Here is a 19,594-nt window from a genome sequence, read left to right on the forward strand (position 1 = left end):
CTAGAAATCATCGCTCAGAATATTAAAGTGAGTGAAATGTGAATGTTGATTTGAGAGTGTATTCCTTTAGTTGGTACTTGGAGAGCATGTATTGGACCTGTTTTGGGTTATACTTTTGGGACTGTTTTTCTTGCTGGAACTGCTTAATTCACACGCACACACACACACTCACACACTATAGATAAACTAACAGTACTTTTTTAAAATATGCTTTTGTTGCACTTGTGGTTTTGTGATTTGTTTGTGGAAATGATCCAGGTTTATGTGAGACATATTACAATATTTAAAAGGGTTCATTTGATTTATACAGAGTATTCTGATACATGTAGGGTTTGACCAGACTTTGATTATTAAAGTGGTCAGGCAGCCAATCCAATTACTTAATCACAAACCCTACAGTGTGTGATGTGTGTGAGTGTGTGTGAGTGTGTGAACAGGAAGTTGTGTTTTCTAAGATCCCTGCGAGAGCCAAGACCATTTTTCAGCCAAAGCTCCGTGTTCATTTGTTATTTGAGGGACAGACGGCAGCGGTCAGACTGAGTCAGGTCACGTCTGTCTCTGATTGGCTGGTTTTGGATCAGACACACAGCAGACGGTTTGATCATATGGAGAAATATTCTCCTGCTGTTATCAATGCTTACTATCTCTTCTTCTTTTGTTGCTCCAGTTCAGTTTTAGAATGAATGAGTGTTCAGTTATCAGTCTGTGTGAGGTTCATTATCATCATTTAAAAACGTAAAATATCTATCATACAGTCTTGGAATGCTTCAGACTACGACTTTTTTATGAAAAAAAAAAACCTTTCATTTTGACCACATCATCAACCACATCTTTCCAGCTTGATTTCATTCACTCAGGTCCTCTTTTTTAAGTTGGCAAACCACAACCTGCATCACAGGAAACATCAGAGACCTGTACGACGAAGCCGGATTTTCGCTTAGCGAGCTAACTTCAGGGAAAACTCTGGGTTTCCGGTCCTACGAAGCTGGTTCTCTTTTTAGCGGGCTAGATCTCCATGGTAACTTATGCTGAGCGGCTAGCCTGGTCCGGAGCAGGTTAGGTTGAAGGCTAAGAGATCAACTCAGTGAAAGCACCGCCTGCTGACCAATCAGAGCTCCGTGTGCGGAGTTTAAAGCGATCAAGTCATATTACAGGAGAAAGGAAATACAGTTTAAACTGCCGTTGCAGGAAAGACAGCCGGCAAAAATCACCGACTGTGAACATGAAAATGAATAGAATATCCCCTCCCATCTTCAGAGCAATCTGACTATTATAACATTAGCGTTAAGAAAGCTTACTTAAATATCTGCCACAACATAAGTACACCGGATCAGAGCAACATTAAGTACAGTACCTCGGCCACTGTGAGTGCAGACGTCGATGTGACATTCTAATGTATCATATTTCCTTATTTGAGTCAGCTTCTTGAGCCGTATCTGGCTGCTTGACACACTCACAGTGTCACATACTGTATGCAGAAGTATTATTTAAGCAACACAATTAAGTTGACGAAACACTCGAGTCAAATGTAATTAAGTCAGATCCACTCGTTGTCTTAGGGGCAGTGATTTCATAAACCTGTTAACGCATTCAAACAGCTGTTCTGTATTCACCTTGCAGGTGCAGCTATGTGGCTTTTATCCTGGATAAAGTGTTTAAGTCATGGATGTTTTAAAGTTTAACGTCTTCATATTTGACTAATATTATAGTTGACTTTTCATTCAGGAAGTATGACGCTGCGCTGTCAGTATGCTTGTCCATGTTTGAGATTGGTCGAATGCTCCAAATACCACCCCTTTCATGTGAACGCGCACCTAACTAGATAGGACACGGCTGGCTTGAGCGATCCACTTGATAACCCGCGTCGTAGGACCGCTTAGCCAGAGCGCGTATGTTTTGGATTAGGCCAACCGGCTAACTCAAACATATCCAGGTTATGTTGAACCGGCTTCGTCGTACAGGCCTCTGGTGAGGCGTGAGTCAGACAGCCGGCTCACATATTTATGGTTTATGGCTCTAAAATACACTTAAATTAAATCAGACAAAATGGACATCTTAAATGAGTGATAGCAGGGAACAATTATTGACAGAAATTGTCCCTTTAACTTTTATGTCAGTCTCTTTCTCAGAGAAAGCCAGTACAGGAAGTCATTATTAACTTTATTGGCACACCGCTCCCTGGGCAGCTTACATTATCATTTGTGTCTGTTTACGGCAAATCACTTAAACAACAAGCCAGAGGATTAACATTGATGCCCTCTGGAGATTGTTTTGGAAACACTTTTTATATACACACAAATAGTGTGGGAAAACACTCTGCCTCAAGTCACTGTCCTTTTGTTTTCGTTAAACAAACATAAAAAAAGTAAATGATCACAAACAACAGTGTGTACGTGCTCTTAGTCTCAACCAGCTACAGTCATAATCATCAGTAGTTGAAGTAAATGCTTAAATATGAAGTTTTTGGTTTAATACATTTATTTGTATTTGTCATTATTTTTTAAATGATGGACCATTGTTTAAGCAGGCCACATTATGTTACAGATTCAGCTTTAAGAGTGGCATGTTGGAGTCATTTAGTACATCCACCCTCCTTTTTGTTTGTTCTTCTTCTGGAAGCCTTTTGGTCCAAACCTGACAGATGAAAGAAAGACATTTTGAAATGTTGGATACAAAATGATTCTTGCACGAGGCACAGGTTGTGTCCTCTAATGTTGGACATAGATGCTTTTTATATGTACAGTCAGTACACTTCCACTTCTCCTCTCTCTCTGCTCTCTTCTCTCTCTCTCTCTAGCGTCTCTAGCGATCTCTCTCTCATCGCAGCTCTCTCTCTCTCTCTCTCTCTCTCTCTCTCTCTCTCTCTCTCTCTCTCTCTCTCTCTCTCTCTCAAACAGCAAGTGAAGCTGAGCAGTCCGGACTACAAAGACTGTGACAAAGAGGAGGCTGTGGCCGACTTCCTGAAGAGGATCGAGTGTTACAAGATGACCTACATCCCGCTGGACGACAACAAGGACAGGTGAGCAGATCTGCAGAGACACAAACAACAACACAGTCTGCTTCAACACATCCACATCATGATTTTACATTCAGTGCTAATGCTAGAAGTAGTGTGTCCTGTATAGAGAGGCGAAGTCCCGCCCATCTACTTCCGACTCATGGGACCTTATTTCGGAAAAATTATGTATTGAAGTCAATGGGGAGAGAAAGATTATCTTTCGATCCCGTTTGAATTCTGAAAGAAAGAGGTGAAATGTGCCAACGTGACGGCCGTCTTGGTGTGTGGTGCGAGACGGGAGATGTAGTTCATTGAGCGGTTTCACACAAAAAAAAGTGTTACTTCACAGTTTTACGACACATTTGTATTTTTTTGACTTGTAAAATGATCTTTTAAATTGACAAACATCATATGTGTAATTCGTGGCACAATTCAAACGGGATTGAAAGATAATCTTTCTCTCTCCATTGACTTCAATGCATAACTGAGGCAAGATGAGCAGGGGGGGGGGTGCAGAAGCCAGGCTGGGTGGTGGAGGAGAGGTGTGAAGTGGAGGTGGTGAGCAGAGGGGGGATGCAGACGCCAGGCTGAGAGGAGGGGGTGAAGTGGAGGTGGAGGAGACAGCAGCGGGCGGAGTGCTAAACCTAAGGTGTTCAGCTCGTTGGCCCTCTCCAGGGTGCCCACAGTCTGTCTCTCCCTTTGAAGCCAGTGATTGCCTTCATCCCAGCCCAGACATCCCTGCTATTGTTCTGCTGGAGCTTGGCCTCCAGCTTCTTCCTGTCCATAGAATGTGCATTTATTGCAGATTGTCCAAAGCAGCGATTTGAGTGTCTGAGAGTGTGTGTTGGTATAAAAGAGTATCTTGTCTTTTTTTTGGTTTTAATTTCTACAATACAACCATTTTTCACAATTTCCTGGTTTTGGTTTTCTTATTACAGGAAATTGCACGACTACCCCTCTTTTGTTACATATAGGAAAGCAAACAGAATCCCCCCACCCTCACAAGAACTGGAAACTTGGTCACAGCATTGAGAGTATCTTATCTCTACGCAGGAACTTGTCCTACATCAAGATCTTCAACGTGGGCAGCCGGTACCTGGTGAACCGGGTCCAGGACCACATCCAGAGCCGCATCGTGTATTACCTCATGAACATCCACGTCACCCCGAGGTCCATCTACCTGAGCCGCCACGGAGAGAGCGAGCTGAACCTGTCAGGTCGCATCGGGGGGGACTCCGGGCTGTCGCCTGGCGGGGCAAAGGTTAGGAGTCTATAATCTGCGATATTTCAAGGTTCAAAGGTTTTATTGTCATATGCACAAAGCTACAGTGTAGAAATGGAAATGAAAATGTTCTGACCTGATCTCCTCCAACAGAGTAATGAGGTTAAAAACATAGTGTCGCTGATGAATTCTAACATATTGTGTATTTTACCATTTTCCACACTGTTGGTACAGAAGGGCTCCCGTTCGTACGCTTGAAACTCCTGCAAAATGGTGTGCTTGATGGATTGAGACTCTATGAACTTACATTTGTTTGTTAAAGACTTACGGACAAACTTGGAACACAGCTGAGCTTCATCGTAATGTTCAAACACAAGCCTCCAACAATCCAACATATATATAATACAATAAAAAGTAGTGCAAAAAGTCTATATACATGTAAATAGAATATGATATGTATACTTCCTGTTTGTCACGCCTGTCCTCTGTGCGTCAGTTTGCCAGCGCTCTGGGGACCTACATGCGCGGTCAGTGCATCAGCGACTTGAAGGTGTGGACGAGTCACATGAAGAGGACCATCCAGACCGCCGAGGCTCTGGGGGTCCCGTACGAGCAGTGGAAGGCCCTCAACGAGATAGACGCTGTGAGTTTTTATTTAGACTTATTTTTGTAGGTCGACCCGAAATGTAGCATTGCACTGATTCCCCTCGACAAAAGGTCAAAGGTCAAAAGGTCCTTTGAGGTTTTAGATTACTGCCTCAAATATAAACTTTGTGGAAAACAAAAGTTGATGATACTTCCAAGTTTTGTTCAGCAGAATAATCTCCACAAACAAACGTGCACTTAAGGACAGTTCAAAAAGACCAGTGGCAAACTGTATCTATCACAACTGGACCTTCTGTAGACACACACACCCCCCGCCGCCGCCGCTCTCTGAAAGAATACGCCCATTGGCTACAAATCAATATATGATTGGTTGATCAAACTGTCAGTCCAAACGTACGCTCTCATTCAGTGCAACGGCCAGGGCATTCTATCAAGGATGTAGAATACCTTGGTTGAAGGATATTCTACCAGAACAAGATCTGATTGGTTGCTTTCTTTTCTAACACAAAACCACTGAAATGCGTAGTGCATGGACCGAGAAGGACAAACAAATCAACGTAACACTGTAATATTACAGATCAACAACACAGATACGATTCTCATTTATTCATTTTACATACATTTGATTTATATAATTAAATCGATTTTTTGTTTGTTTTATCTGAGTGTTCCAGGGTATTCTCTGAATACCTCGAAGGCCCTGACGGTTCGCCACTGAAAAAGACACAAGTGATATGTGATATTCTAACACATATCACTCGTGTCTTTTTTATTCTTCTAACAGTTAGAAGAATGTTTTTGTATTAAATGTCCACAGCATGTACTCTTTTGTTCATAGTTTGTGTCATTTTGCAAACATGTATACACTGTCTCCTTGTTTGAGTATGAAGGGGTGAGAAAATGTGTTTTTAAGTGTGTTTTATGTTTAATGTGTGTGTGAGAGACTGCTCTCACACACATTAAACCAGCCACCCCCATCGCTCGAACAACACCCCACTGCCACATGAAGTGATTTGTTCCTGTTTTGTGCCTCAGGGTGTGTGTGAGGACATGACGTATGAAGAAATTCAGGAGCATTACCCAGAGGAGTTTGCACTGAGGGACCAAGACAAGTACCGCTACCGCTACCCTAAAGGAGAGGTGAGGACGGAGAGTTTGATTAACTAGACAAGGGTCCAAATGTTTTCCTTCAGCACCCTTGTTGTAGTTCTATGTGTGTGATTGTAACTCATGTTCCAGCTGCAGCTCAAACTATGCTCCAGTATGTTCCCGCCTTTGAAGTCCTGATGATTCAATGTTTGTTGTGTTATCACCATGACTGCGGTGTGCAAATTAGTGATGCCCTCAGGAGTCTCTGCGGACGAGTTAAAAACAAGAGGCTTCATTATCACAGGAGACTGTTCCAAAGGATAAGACAAAACATTGGATGACAAAATCTGAAGGAGAATTTCGTTTTTCTATTTCATTGAGACACGATATAGGGAATCGATTCATTTAGGATGAAAGTAAAAGGAAAAATATGCGTATAAGTATTTCAATTGGTGAAAAAACCCTCCAAAACTCAAAGATATTCATTAAACAATAACAAAAAACAGGGTAAGATTTGAAAATATGGAACCAGCAAATGCATTTGAACTTGATGATTGTCTTAACCGATAGTTTGACTATTAAAATGTGTTTTTTGTATATTTTATGATAGAAAGTTTGAAGTCATACATATCAAAACATCCTAGTAAATAGAATACAAACAAACAAACACGTTTACTTTTCATGTTCACAAGCAATACGTAAAAACCTGCAAAAATCTAATTCTGTCTATAGACTAATGATAATTATTTCAACACTTATTTTCTGTTCTAACAGTGTTTTTGTGTTGGCACCACAGAAGAGTTTAACTGACTTTGTGTGGACAGTTTGACATGTCTCTCTCTCTCTCTCTCTCTCTCTGTGTGTGTGTGTGTGTGTGTGTGTCAGTCGTACGAGGACCTGGTGCAGCGTCTGGAGCCGGTCATCATGGAGCTGGAGCGGCAGGAGAACGTTCTGGTCATCTGTCACCAGGCCGTCATGAGATGTCTGCTCGCCTACTTCCTGAACAAGACTGCTCGTGAGTAGTGATGTGAAAAATTATCAAACAAATATTTATAGTTTCAGGTATGTCCTGGTACACCTGTTAAACTTCCAAGTGGTCATGAATCCACTTCTTAACAGCAAAAAAAGACAGACTTTCATGCTGTTGATTTTGGTCTTTACATGATATGGGTATATGTATTTCATACTACTGTATTTTTATAGAGATGTAACTGTCGTTTCTCCCTGTGTGTCAGACGAGCTGCCCTACCTGAAGTGTCCTCTGCACACGGTGCTCAAACTCACACCTGTCGCCTACGGTCAGTCTCTCAATATTTCCTCACACATTCACAACAACGATGTTCAAACTCCTTAATGACCCCCTCTCTTTGTTGCTGTTTGTCTTTTGCTCTCAGGTTGTAAAGTGGAGTCTGTTTTTCTAAACGTTGAAGCTGTCAACACACACAGAGACAAACCAGTGGTAATTTATTTGGACTTTATTTTTCACAAACTTGTAGACTAGAGGGACAGGTAGATTACTCAAAAATAATGAAAATGTAAGTAGTTGCAGTAATATTAGATCATTAAGTGAGATTTCACAGTAATGTGTTTTTCTGGGTTTAAAATGTTATTCTGTCCCTATGATCACACTTCTTGATACAGGGATGCAAACTCATCAGGTATGAAAAAGGTGACAAGGATCCGAGCCCCCCGACCCCACGGAATATCGGCTTTAAAATGAGGAATAACAGAGGATTTTAGCAGTCAGAACAACTAAAGCAGCAGTTAATAATAACAGAAACGCCAAAGAGTCACATCTAATAGAAATATATTTAAGCATTTATTTTAATTGTGTAGCAGTCAGTTTATAATTTTGGCAGGACTGTTGAGCATTTTGAAAATGTATTTTCATGCCTGTGCAAGGCTGTCTTTCTATCTTTATAGCCAGTGGTGTAAAGTAACTAAGTTCATAAACTCAACAAGTACTATACTTGGGTACAATTTTGAGATACTTGTACTTTATTTAAGTATTTCAATGTTTTGCTACTTTGTTCTTCTTCTCCACTACAGTTCAGAGGTAAATGGTGTACTTTTCCTCCACTACATGTATTTAATACCTTTAGTTACTTTACAGATGTGGATGAATGATGTGAAATATAATCAAGTGTTAAATCAGACTTTAGTTCCACCTGGAGTAAATTCACAAGCTACCCTGCAGTATACAAAGTCATTCAAACTAGCTGCACCTTTACCAGCTTTGAGAACACTTTCATGATCAATCATTATAAAACATATCATATATATTATTCTGAAATGGACCAATCTGCACAATGACTACTTTTGCTGTCGCTACTTTAACTATATTTTGATGATAATACTTTTCTACTTTTACTTGAGGAACATTTTGAATGCAGGACTTTTACTGTAACAGAGTATTCCTACACTCTGGTACTTCTACTTTTACTCAAGAACAAGATCTGAGTACTTCTACTTGTACTCAAGTACAAGACCTGAGTACTTCAACTTTTACTCAAGAACAAGATCTGAGTACTTCTACTTGTACTCAAGTACAAGATCTGAGTGCTTCTACTTTTACTCAAGTACAAGATACTTATACCACCTCCGTTTATAGGCCATGGAAGAAACTATTTGAAAACGAAGGCTAAAGCTAACGTTAGCAGATAGTGACAATGTATGCTAGTTAGCTATCTCAACGATTCATTAAATAATATTGCGACAGAAACACTTTTCAGTGCACATCACGCTCTGCCGCTCCGACAGGGAGCTCTGATCTGAACACCCCGTTCTAACCAGCGGTCCAGTCTGTGCCACAGTGACTCTGGACCGCACAGTTAATATTAACGATATTACGTAGGTAATGTAGCTGCTGAAGCAAGCTAGACCCTCATCCCGGAGCAGCAGAGCCTTATTATACATCCATGAGCAGAGCTGACAGGCAGGAAGACTTGTGCTCGCGCTTCATTATAATATATAAAAAAAGAACACCATGCGTGTCATGATGGCACATAACAGCTCGCGGCCGCAGATTACTCCGGGTCCCAGACCCCCCCCATACCCCAAAAATATTTTTATTGCAGATCTACATGAATCACACAAACGACCTATTTTGGAATCAAAACGGCGAATTTCGCCGAAAGGTGACAAGTTTGCATCCCTGTTGATAAATTAGGACATTTATTAAGATAATAAATGTATTAGTGCTAATAGTCAGTCCACAGGTCTGATTTAAGCTTATTAACCAATTTGTGCCCAAACACTATATTTGGTACAAATGTGATAAATTCAAACTAGTTTTCTCCCTTTGGTTGATTTCAAGTCATGAAGTTATTGTTAGCTTGCAATGCTATGCTTCCCCAACGCTGTCTCTTGTTGCAGAACGTGGACGTGGACAGAGAGCCGGCGGAGGCTTTGGAGACGGTCCCGGATCACATCTAGAGGACGACACGGGGAAACTGGTTTCATTTCTATCCACCTTAATGGAAAGTGGCCTTTTTTAATTTAAGTAATACTAGTGTTCATTGTTACCTGGGTAATTGTTGAAATGTAAAATCATTGTGACATGTGAAATGAGACATTTCTCCTATGGCAGCCTATTTCCATTGGAAAGCCCTTTATAATGCAGGGCTCAGACGTCTGGTATGAAGAAGTGGAGACTTCCTTTACTGTGAAAGTGAACTACTGCGGGTCAGGTGACCAGGATCTCTGTTTGGATATTCGTGAACATGCATGTCTGTGTCTTCTTCTCCTCCTCCCTACTTGTAATAATACATCAGGCAACTTTAAATCACCCAGTCACCTCTTCATGTCCATCTGACCACTTCACATCATGTTATCTTGTGTCTCACAGAGGCACATCATATGAGAATCCAAACGACTGGTGAGCAGCAGTTCTTTTAACACACAGTGGTGCAAACAGGAAGTAGGGGTTTGGTAACAATGTAAAATAATACTTTAAAGATAAATATGTGGAAGTAGTTCAACATTTTGATAAATTAACTTATTCACTTTCTTGCTTGGAGTTAAAGGAGATATACCACTCTCATATCTGTGCACTAAATCTGAAGTCAAGGAAACAGTTAGCTTAGCTTAGCAATGTTATCACAAAGCCTGGCAATCTCACAGCGAGGATACTCAACAGTATAGTGTTCAATATTAGTATTCAGTTTCAGTCTGTGATTAGGGAGATTGTATCACATTTATTGACACACAAATTAAATGATGTGTATCCTTACGGTCATGTTAACCTTATTTGTATGCTGGCCGAGCCTCATATTTAACATACAAAAATAAGAGGGGGTGTCGTCATCTAATCTAACTCTTGGCAAGAAAGTGAACAAGTCCAAACTATTCCTTAAACTAGGATTGGCTTGTTTATCGGAGTCATTTCGTATCCCGTCTAAATCCACAAAAGGTGCAGATCCCACTGGTAATTATAACCAGGGTGTGGTGTTCGTGTCACAGTGGAAAGATAATTTGTCACAGTGTTCTGGTTTAATATAATTAGAAAGTCAATTTAAAGGGACATTTGGCACTTTAACTGCCCAAATACCATGATGTGCCTCACATGAGTTAAACATGATTATTCTATGCACCCTCACTGCACACACACACTGGAGGCAGAGGCACAGTGTGTGTGTGTGCTGTTTTTAACTGACATTTGTCATTTTATTAAGATACATGAGGGACTCTGGTGCAATATAGTGTTTTTAAATTGGTTTACATGGACCTTAGGTCAAGTTCTGGTGGCCTGTATCACAAAGCACGTTAAATATATTTAAATACTAGTGGTTAGCGCTCCACCCCATTGCATGTGATTAGGTTAAGGGGTTGACCAATCACAACAGAGCCGGCCAGCTGACCAATCAGAGCAGACTGGGCTCTGGTTTCAGACAGAGGGTGAAAAGAGCTTTTTAATCATTAAAGCATTGAGACATGTCACAGTAGAGACACTACATACTAATATGAAGCAGAATAGAAGGCCTTTAAACATAACCAGCTAACTAACGGTAAACTCAGTGATACAGGCCTCCTGATTTGAGCTCATTTCTGTCACCTGGAGGAACAATAGAAAATACAATCTTCTCAGGGGACCTTTGTTTTATTGAAATGCCACCACATGAAATAAAGTGTAAATAAATGCATGTAATTTATTTCAACACAATGTGAAAAGTGTCTTAGTCAGAAATCTAGGATTTAAAAGTTATCCCTTTTTAAAACCCATGTTCAGTTCGTAGCAGATTCACAATGTCAAATCTGTACACGTGTGCTTTGTTTGGTGAAACTGTATCTAAGGTCACAGCTTTTTCTGCTCGTATCGTCCATTGTTGTGCAATTGTGCCTGTGTGTCCTGAGCTCTGTAATATGTAGCTGCGATGTCGAAGAGTTACACGTTGTCTAACAGCCATGAGCGTATGTGAGAAAAATGAATGAAAAGTCAAAATAATGCAATCATTGATCAAACTAAATCTTTTCTTTTCTGAACGTGAACAAATAACTGTTACCTTTTCAAAGGACAGGCAATAAAAGCAAAAATGGAAACCTGAATATTGTGTGTGATGTTAAATGTGATCCTATTTAAAAATGAAATTGAAACTCAACAAAAGGTAACATATGAACATACTAAAATATGAAATAGAACTAGGATTTGATTTGACTGTCAAGTTTAAACGGACTCCAAGGCCTTGCAAAACTGCATACAAAAAATATGGTGGCACAGATGTAGCTTCTGTCTTTCATCATTTAAAATAAATAAAATAAAAAAGGTAATACTATAAAAGTTATCTCTGGCTGCTGGTGCTGGGCTGCGTGGAGCTGGAGCTGTGAGCCTCTTGGTACTGCTGACTCCAGCTCTGAGGGTCCTGCTCATGGAGCTGAAATCACACAACACATCTTCGTTAGCGGACAAATACTCAGCCAACTTTAAATCACCCAGTCACCTCTTCATGTCCATCTGAACCACTTCATGTTATCTTGTCTCTCACAGAGGTACATCATATGAGAAACTAAACGACTGGTAAGCAGCAGTTTTTTAACACACAGTGGTGCAAACAGGAAGTAGGGGCCCACCGTGCTGTTTGGTAACAATGCACAATAATACTTTAAAGATAAATGTGTTGAAGTAGTTCAACATTATAACTAAACACATTCACTTTCTTGCTGAGAGTTAAAGGAGAGATAACACTCGCACATCTGGGCACCAGATATGAAGTCAAGGAAACAGCTAGCTTAGCTTAGCACAGAGTGTAAACAGGGAGTGTTTCTCAATGTCGAGTAAAGCTGCTTCAGAGCCACTATTTCAAGCATACTACGTCATCGAGTGCCGCCGAAGGGCTGTTCCAATCTCCAGCATACTTGGAATTCTACCGAGCCCGGCGTACTCCGTTTGGAGACATTTCGAGGCTGCACATGTGTAGACTCCGCGGTCTTAAAATCCCCACAATGCTTTGCGCACGGACCCGCCTTACATTTTCCGCCACAGATTTGGGGAAATTGGTCCGTGCGCATTACTAATGAAATGTGGGTAATATACTACCCGTTACAATTCTCATTTTAACCCGAAATGAAATGGTGTTTTGTTTTTTAAGAATTCACTAACATCGCGAGACATTCTGACACCAGAGAAAGATTGTGCCGGTAGATTAGTACGCCTGGTGTTTACGTAATCAGTCATTATGGAGAAAAGAACCCCCGACAGGCTGATCTTGATGAGCCTGAAGGGTCCCTATAATGACCAAGTCGCTGCACATTATCCCGCTTATTACATGGCCAGATACTAAACAAACTAAGGAATCGACTCCCAATATTAATTTAAATGATTTTATTGACTTAAAATTATCGTATTTCTTCCGCTAAGAAAAATAAAAACTCCGTTCCACAGCCTTGTAATACAAGTTGTTAGTAGCCTTAAGGGCCTGCACAGTTGCTGCACTAAACTACATTTTAGCATTTAAAATACCTAGCCATTATTTTGCGGTTATTTTGGTGAAAGTAGCTCAAAAGTAGTGTAACTCATTACATTTCAGAGACAGTAATATTGTAATGTAACTTATTACTTAAAAGACAGTAATAAGTCATATGTAATGTATTACATTTTGGAAGTAACTTGCCCAACACTGGTCCTGGTACAACAATATCACAAAGCCTGGCAATCTCACCGTGAGGATAAGACTCAACAGTATAGTGTTCAAGTATAGAGGCAGCTGTGATCCGTCACTGATCATATTCTGATACGCACCTCCCCCATGAACGCCAGGATCTTTGATTTGGAAACCTCCACCTCGGCACGTTGACCCCAATGAAACTCGTGCTCTATTGGCTCTGTGTGGGGGATCCGTACATACTCCAGGTACCTGCACACGCACACACACACACACACAATGAATTAGTCATGTGTAGCCTAATGTGTGATCATTCAAGTATACAGGTTCAAACCCCACTGCAGTCAGCATGTCGTTGTGTCCCTGAGACACTTCACCCCAAATTGCTCCTGTGGGGATTGCCCACAGTATTGAGTATGTAAATCGCTTTGGATAAAAGCGTCTAACAAGTAACATGTAATGTAATATATATTAAATCCTAAATAAAAGGAATGCATCAAAGAGAGAGAGAGAGACAGGAAATACTGCAAACACAACTGTGGCAATTCAATGCATATTATGCCTCATTTCAAATGCATGGTACGGCGTTTAAAGATATTAATGCAGTGTCCCTTTTCTTCCATAGTCATAAAGCTAAGAACTCAACACTGAAATGAGCACGCATTCATTTTGTATTGTTTGTTTTAAGCAGGCAATATTGTTTAGGTTTGGTTTTACTCAAAAGGTTTTTGCTTCTATTAAGACCCCATTTACACGGGAACGTTTGCGTTGACGCACCGTATGCGTTTTCAAAAAAGTATTCCGTTCACACGAGACCGCTGGAAACGCTGTAGTACATATGCCAGGCCTGTAAGTGGCGCTGCTGCCGCCACACAATACACCAAAAGCAGCGAAGAAGACCCCGGAGCATGGTTGCCCTTCTGTTTATTCTCCGCGGTGGACGGCGTGTGCTCCTGCTGTAAATCTCTCCGGTTAGTCCACCAGCAGATGACAAACACCCACTTCTCCGCCTCTTCCAAGGAACGAGGGGACCGTGCGGTAGAGTTTCCGTTAACATTTTTTTCCGCCGGTCAACATGTCCGTTAAAGTTTAAATCTTCTGGACAAAATTCGAAAAAGTGCCGGTCAGAGGTCTTCTTTGTTATTTATTGAGCTTTAAAACAAATGAATAACGACTCTATATAATAATATAAGAATAATAAACGGAGCCTCTCTTTTCATCCCCCTCTCAGCCCAGCAGCTGATCTCTGAGCAGGAGACGTGGGGAGAGGGAGACGTGAGGAGAGGGAGGCGGGGCTATTTCATCGTTATCAGAAAATGATCGTATAGAGGCGATTACACGGAGTCGTTTGACCAAACAAATCAGTCCACCTTGGGACCCGTTATCGTTTGCGGGGTCCGTTTCTATCGTTTTGTTACGGCCTCGTGTAAACGAAAGGGCTATACGCAAGAGAAACTATGCAGATACAACCCGTTTCGTCCTTGTGTAAACGGGGTCTAAGTTAACATCATTTTTTAACTGCTTTTGTTTCACTTAAGTTAACAATTACCCTGCTGTTTTAACTGTTGCTAGTATCAGTTTGGCTTGCTTTGAAACATGACTGAGGGGGAAAATGTATAAAAAGGCAAATAAAAAAGGTTCCTGGTACTAACCAAAACTTAAGAGAACCAAGGAATAATTGTTCAAAGCTGAGCAAAGCCGTACCATGCAGTGAAAAAGCGGCATAAGAAAGTCACTATGTGGTATTTATTTAGGGTTTAAACAGCTTCAATTGTATATTATGTATTGTAAATGACAGAGAAACATTCAGGGTTAGCAACATTAGACATCCCACAGTAGGTGAACAGTAATACATAATGATAATGTCAGGAGCAGTGCAGGACCAGACCACTCTGAAGTGGCCCAGTGTTCTCCACTCTCCTGTTGATCTGTGGTGTGGTATAAACCAGAGTCTATGGTCTTAGACACTCTGGCTCTGATCACACCAGTGCAGTTTATACAGAGATATAGTACAGTTTATACAGAGATATCAGCAGGGGCTTGAACCTGTGACCTTCTGATCACAGACACAGTTGATTAGTGAAGTGAGCTATAGCCTAGCTTAGACAGACAAGGGGTTTCACACATTAAGGAGTTGGAGGAGGAGTGAACAATCAGAGTGTTTACATGCACGGGTAACCAGAGTCCTTATAAATAATTAGGGCAGGGCAGAGGAACCCGATTACAGGGATCCACAACAATGCTTATATGAATGTAGGCTACTCAGAGAAATCAGGTTACATTGGTAAGCAGATGTGACCTCAAACCAAGACCGTAAGTGAGTGAGTGAGAGAGAGTGAGAGTGAGAGTGAGAGTGAGAGAGAGAGAGAGTGTGAGTGTGTGTTGAAGCAGACTGATTTTTAGAAACCTGGAGTGTGTAGACCAAAAGATTATTGCTTAATCTAGAAAATAACCAGAACAAATTAACTAGCCGTACAAACCGAGTGATCTGGTGAAACATTTTCTTACCTTTGACGCACAAACTCGTCAGTGACCACCTTCTTTACGTCGCCAAACTCCTCGTGTTTCTCTCTGGTGACGGTTTTCAAATAATCACAATCATTTAAGAATGAATCGAAACACAGTCATTAATACTCAGGAGTAGAAATCACACATCCAGAGGTAAAGAAAACTCATCTTACGCTACGTCGACTTTGAGGTTCTTCAGCGTTTTCCAGATGACGTCTGACGCACAAACACAACCAGAAAATTAATCCCAAATTCTGTTTTTTGCACATACACGTTAATATGGAGAACATGGAGAGTGGACTCATACGAGTTAGTAATGAATGCATCTCACTCACTTTCTCCAACAACGCCTCCTTTCATGAAGATAACACTCAGGATGACAAACAGCATACCCATCTTTGGGTTGGTCGGGTTACTACACACACACAAGGGACACACAACTGTTTTAATAAATATCATTTCAATGAATTGATGCAGTCATTTAAAATATATGCAGTGAGACTCACGTGATCGGTGACGCTCCCTCAACCGTCTCCAACTTATTGATGAGTATGTACATGTGATTTTTGGCGTCAATTTCAATCATTTTAAGGCCGAATACCTGATTCAGAACGTGGAAAAGAGAAACGTTTTTTACATTTCTTTGATTATTTATTCAATATGAAAGGTTTAGCTGACCCTCTGAGACTGAACGGACCTGGTCAAAGATTCGTGCTGCTCTCTTCATGATCTCAGGGTAGATGTTTCTGTACTCCTTCACCACATGTTTCACAAGATCTGAAAGAAAGAAAAAACGATGAGGCCTTTTCCCTTCACATCTGCTGACTCGGTTTGGCTCAGAACTCCAGTTCAGCTTGGGAGGGATTTGCATCTTCATTAAAAACAGAGCTTGTGGATAGAAGGAGCAGCTGTAAAACAGTGGATAACCACATTTTACTTCCTATACATTCACTATAAAAAACGTTTTAATTCCAATAGAATCACAATAAATATGCAACCCCAGAATCTATACTATCTTTCTATACAGCTGAAAAAACATACAGGATCAAAAACACTTTAACTGAACTTAAAACTGAAAATGTTGAGTTAACGTGTGCCGCTGTACCTGCTCGGCGTACAGGAATCTTCTTCTGATCCTTCACCAAGAAGAACTGCACCACCTCAGCTGTCTGCGGGGGAAAGAAGTGTGTGAGGAAATAGATTTATTTACCTTATTGCAGAGAAGGTGATTGGCTGTAATCTGCCATCCCTCCACGCCTCCAGAACCCTGAGGCGGGCAGGGAAGATAGTGGCCAACCTCTCCCACCCTGGACACAAACTGTTCACCCCCCTCCCCTCTGGCAGGAGGCTGCGCTCCATCAGGACCAAAACCTCTCGCCACCTGAACAGTTTCTTCCCCTCCGCTACCGGCCTCTTAAACAAGGCCCGGCCCCCCCCCCACTGACACTTACCTCAGCCACAACGTAGACTCTATACGCATTACATTAATGCACACAATGTTCATACTGCTTACTGCACATATTTCTTGTTTTATATTTTATGTATGCACCATGACATCAAGTCAAATTCCTCGTATGTGTGAACCTACCTGGCAATAAACCTGTTTCTGTTTTTAAATAACCCTTCCCTGTGTGCCTGTGACGAAGATGGCTTCGTCACTGTGGACTGCCTGCTTCGGGCTTTGTATATTACACATGTGTTTTATTTTGAAAAGTGTTCCCTTTCCCCATGTCTGTTGCTCCTGATGATGTTCACCTGGTGCCCTGTGTTGTCTCCTCCCCCCTCACCTGGGTCTTGTTGGGTTAATTAGTGTGGGTATTTAGGCTCTGTGTTTCCTGTTTTGTTTGGTGTGTGAGATCCTTGTGGCTGGTGACTGTGCTCACGTGAACAGCGAGATTGAGGCTGTGTCATGTGCCCGTGAGTAATAAATGCCCACACCGGGTTGTATTTTGGACGTTCTGCCTCTGCCTCCTTGCTTGGTCGGGTCGCTCAACGGTCAGCTTCACAGTGCCTCTCACCTTCTGGTCGACCTGAGCCGGTGTGAGCTTCTCCATCCCTCTCTGGACCTGCGTGGTGCTTGGCTGAGTGAACGTCTGGTCGTCGTCTTCCTCCTGAGTCGCAGTGGGACCCGAGGTTCTCTACGGGCGAACAAAATATTCACTGATTTTAGTTTATATGAAAACGTATTTATTTTATTTTAAAAACGCACCTGTTCACCATGGCCTTTGACCCCTAACCCATCACAGTCCCCCTGCTTCCACTCCTATTTATTTAAGTGTACTTTATTATTTGCCCCTTTTGTTTGTTCACCATGTAAAGCGGCCTTGGGTCACTTGAAAGGCGCTACACAAATGTAATGTATTATTATTATTATTATTATTAACATCAGAGGTAAACATTTGTACTTGTCTTTTAAGACCCTTTCCATACATTTTAAGACCTCATCGCCACTTTGAGTTCTAACCGGTTACATTGGCGACACACTTTACCTCACATTTACTATATACAGTATTGATTGTCCTTCTTCCTTATCTTCCAACCATTTGGACGCAAACTTGCATTTCCCCATAATGATGTTGTTTAATAACCGGTGTAAACGGACCTTCGCGCGCTATCAAGCAGTGAGCGTGCGATGTCCTGTTCAGATGACGTCAAATCCAACGGGATGCCATAAATAAACTACACAGAATCACTCTACACACCTACGCAATGATTACATTCAGGCAGACTGTAGAATACAACCTCTTTGGACAATTGATATACTTATTGAAAACAAGCTACAAAATGTAATACCTTGGAAAATGCCGTTTAATACTTTTTAATAGCCTTAATTTTCGATCAACTTTTAATACTTTTTAAGACCCCGCGGACACCCTGTATAATACCATGGTCAAAATCAATAACACAAAGAAAGACTCTTAGCAGATTAGAGGTAAAGGAAGTTGATAATATATTGAAGATATCCTTTTTTTAAATCAGAAAAAAACATTTATCTATGGATTACCTTTTCCTAATACTAAATACTTTTGTTCTGCTTCTTTAGGACATGTCTCTGTATGGTAGGTAATAGATAATGCATTTATTTGTTGTACTGGATAGATGTTATATGTATTGTACTTTCAATTTGGAACATGAAACAGAATAGTCCAACACTAAGTTGCCGATTCTTCTGAATTATAGCTTAGTTTTTAATGTCTTGCAAGGCGGTTAAATACATCGTTTCTACACCTCTATTATTGAGAATAACGGTACATTTATATGACTTTTATTTGTTGATAAAGGAAGCAGGACTGTAGTGAGTCTGAAGATTATGGTCAGGATGTTTTAACTCACCTTACTCTGAGAGGAGCTCTGCGTGTTGGACGTCCTCTTTCTCTGTGTCATGGTAACACGATGCCTTATGAACAAAATAAAACACAACCACGGTCAGATCAGTGAGTTTATGTGGCTTTAAACAGACATCAAAGTGTATTGTATCCGTCACGGAAGTCCTAACCGTTACAGCTAAAGCACCGTTTGCTAAGGAAACCTGCAAGCTAACTAGCTGTTTAAAAGCAAAAATATAAATTAAATACAGTTAAATATTCATCTCTCAGTGTCTGGAGACTGGAGTGAAAGTATCGGAGTATTAAAATAAACGTTTTAGTCAAAATATTCAATGATTTGGTTCAAATGCAAACTTCTTTCTGAAAACATACCGTCAAATTCCCGCTAATGTGGGTTTCAGGCGCGTGCTGATGACGTAGTAAGAGCCTGCCGGATGTCATTTTTGATGTATTTTTTAGTTTTATTAATTCAAGAACATATATGAACATCATATCTCAGGGGTAGACATATAAAGTAATGCCTTTTTAATCATAAGGTTTTAATAGTGCTACTATATTGTTTTAATTATCGGTTAACATTTTCAAAATTTGGTTTGGAGTCAGCTCATGTCTTTTTATGAACATGACATTTGGTATTGTATTTTTCTATTCGCGTTTATTTACTCTTTACTGGTAGTCATTAACATCAACAGCATGGAGAAATACTCTACAAATTGACTAAAAACTGGTGGAAGAAACATCCAGATCA

The 19,594-nt window shown here is 40.8% G+C and overlaps 2 protein-coding genes across 5 annotated transcripts in view; one reads left to right on the forward strand and one right to left on the reverse strand.

The window, feature by feature from the left end:
* The window catches only part of LOC117483522 (6-phosphofructo-2-kinase/fructose-2,6-bisphosphatase-like), a 20,755-nt gene extending 9,296 nt beyond the window's left edge, over positions 1-11,459 (forward strand). For all 3 annotated transcript variants that reach the window (XM_034131885.1, XM_034131887.1, XM_034131886.1), the window contains 9 exons: positions 1-27; positions 2,898-3,019; positions 4,052-4,259; positions 4,717-4,863; positions 5,862-5,966; positions 6,801-6,930; positions 7,151-7,213; positions 7,310-7,374; positions 9,291-11,459. In XM_034131885.1, coding sequence (XP_033987776.1) covers positions 1-27; positions 2,898-3,019; positions 4,052-4,259; positions 4,717-4,863; positions 5,862-5,966; positions 6,801-6,930; positions 7,151-7,213; positions 7,310-7,374; positions 9,291-9,350 — 927 coding nt within the window. In that variant the 3' untranslated portion in view covers positions 9,351-11,459. The remainder of the gene's footprint in view (positions 28-2,897; positions 3,020-4,051; positions 4,260-4,716; positions 4,864-5,861; positions 5,967-6,800; positions 6,931-7,150; positions 7,214-7,309; positions 7,375-9,290) is intronic.
* ndnl2 (necdin-like 2) lies at positions 11,049-19,257 on the reverse strand. Of its 2 annotated transcripts, XM_034131891.1 has the most exons (11): positions 19,219-19,257; positions 18,854-18,917; positions 17,539-17,658; positions 16,626-16,689; positions 16,218-16,297; positions 16,027-16,121; positions 15,856-15,935; positions 15,694-15,736; positions 15,521-15,583; positions 13,150-13,264; positions 11,049-11,785 (listed from the first exon to the last, which is right to left on the reverse strand). In XM_034131891.1, the coding sequence occupies exons 2-11, from the start codon at positions 18,902-18,904 to the stop codon at positions 11,693-11,695; spliced, it is 804 nt and encodes a 267-aa protein (XP_033987782.1). In that variant the 5' UTR covers positions 18,905-18,917; positions 19,219-19,257; the 3' UTR covers positions 11,049-11,692. The 2 variants fall into 2 exon arrangements, with proteins under 2 accessions (XP_033987782.1, XP_033987783.1); XM_034131892.1 differs by lacking the exon at positions 19,219-19,257 and having other exon boundaries at positions 18,859-18,917.
* Between the last annotated feature and the right edge of the window lie 337 nt (positions 19,258-19,594).

The sequence above is a fragment of the Trematomus bernacchii genome, unplaced genomic scaffold, assembly GCF_902827165.1.
Source record: "Trematomus bernacchii unplaced genomic scaffold, fTreBer1.1, whole genome shotgun sequence".
NCBI classification, from domain to species: domain Eukaryota; kingdom Metazoa; phylum Chordata; class Actinopteri; order Perciformes; family Nototheniidae; genus Trematomus; species Trematomus bernacchii.

Excerpts from the sequence above, each read along its gene's own strand:
- ndnl2 (XM_034131891.1), bottom strand. The coding sequence starts at position 18,904 with ATGACACAGAGAAAGAGGACGTCCAACACGCAGAGCTCCTCTCAGAGT. Across the intron at positions 15,936-16,026 it reads GAGGGAGCGTCACCGATCAC|TAACCCGACCAACCCAAAGA; the intron begins GTGAGTCTCACT and ends GTGTGTGTGTAG. Across the intron at positions 11,786-13,149 it reads TCCTGGCGTTCATGGGGGAG|CTCCATGAGCAGGACCCTCA; the intron begins GTGCGTATCAGA and ends GTGTGATTTCAG.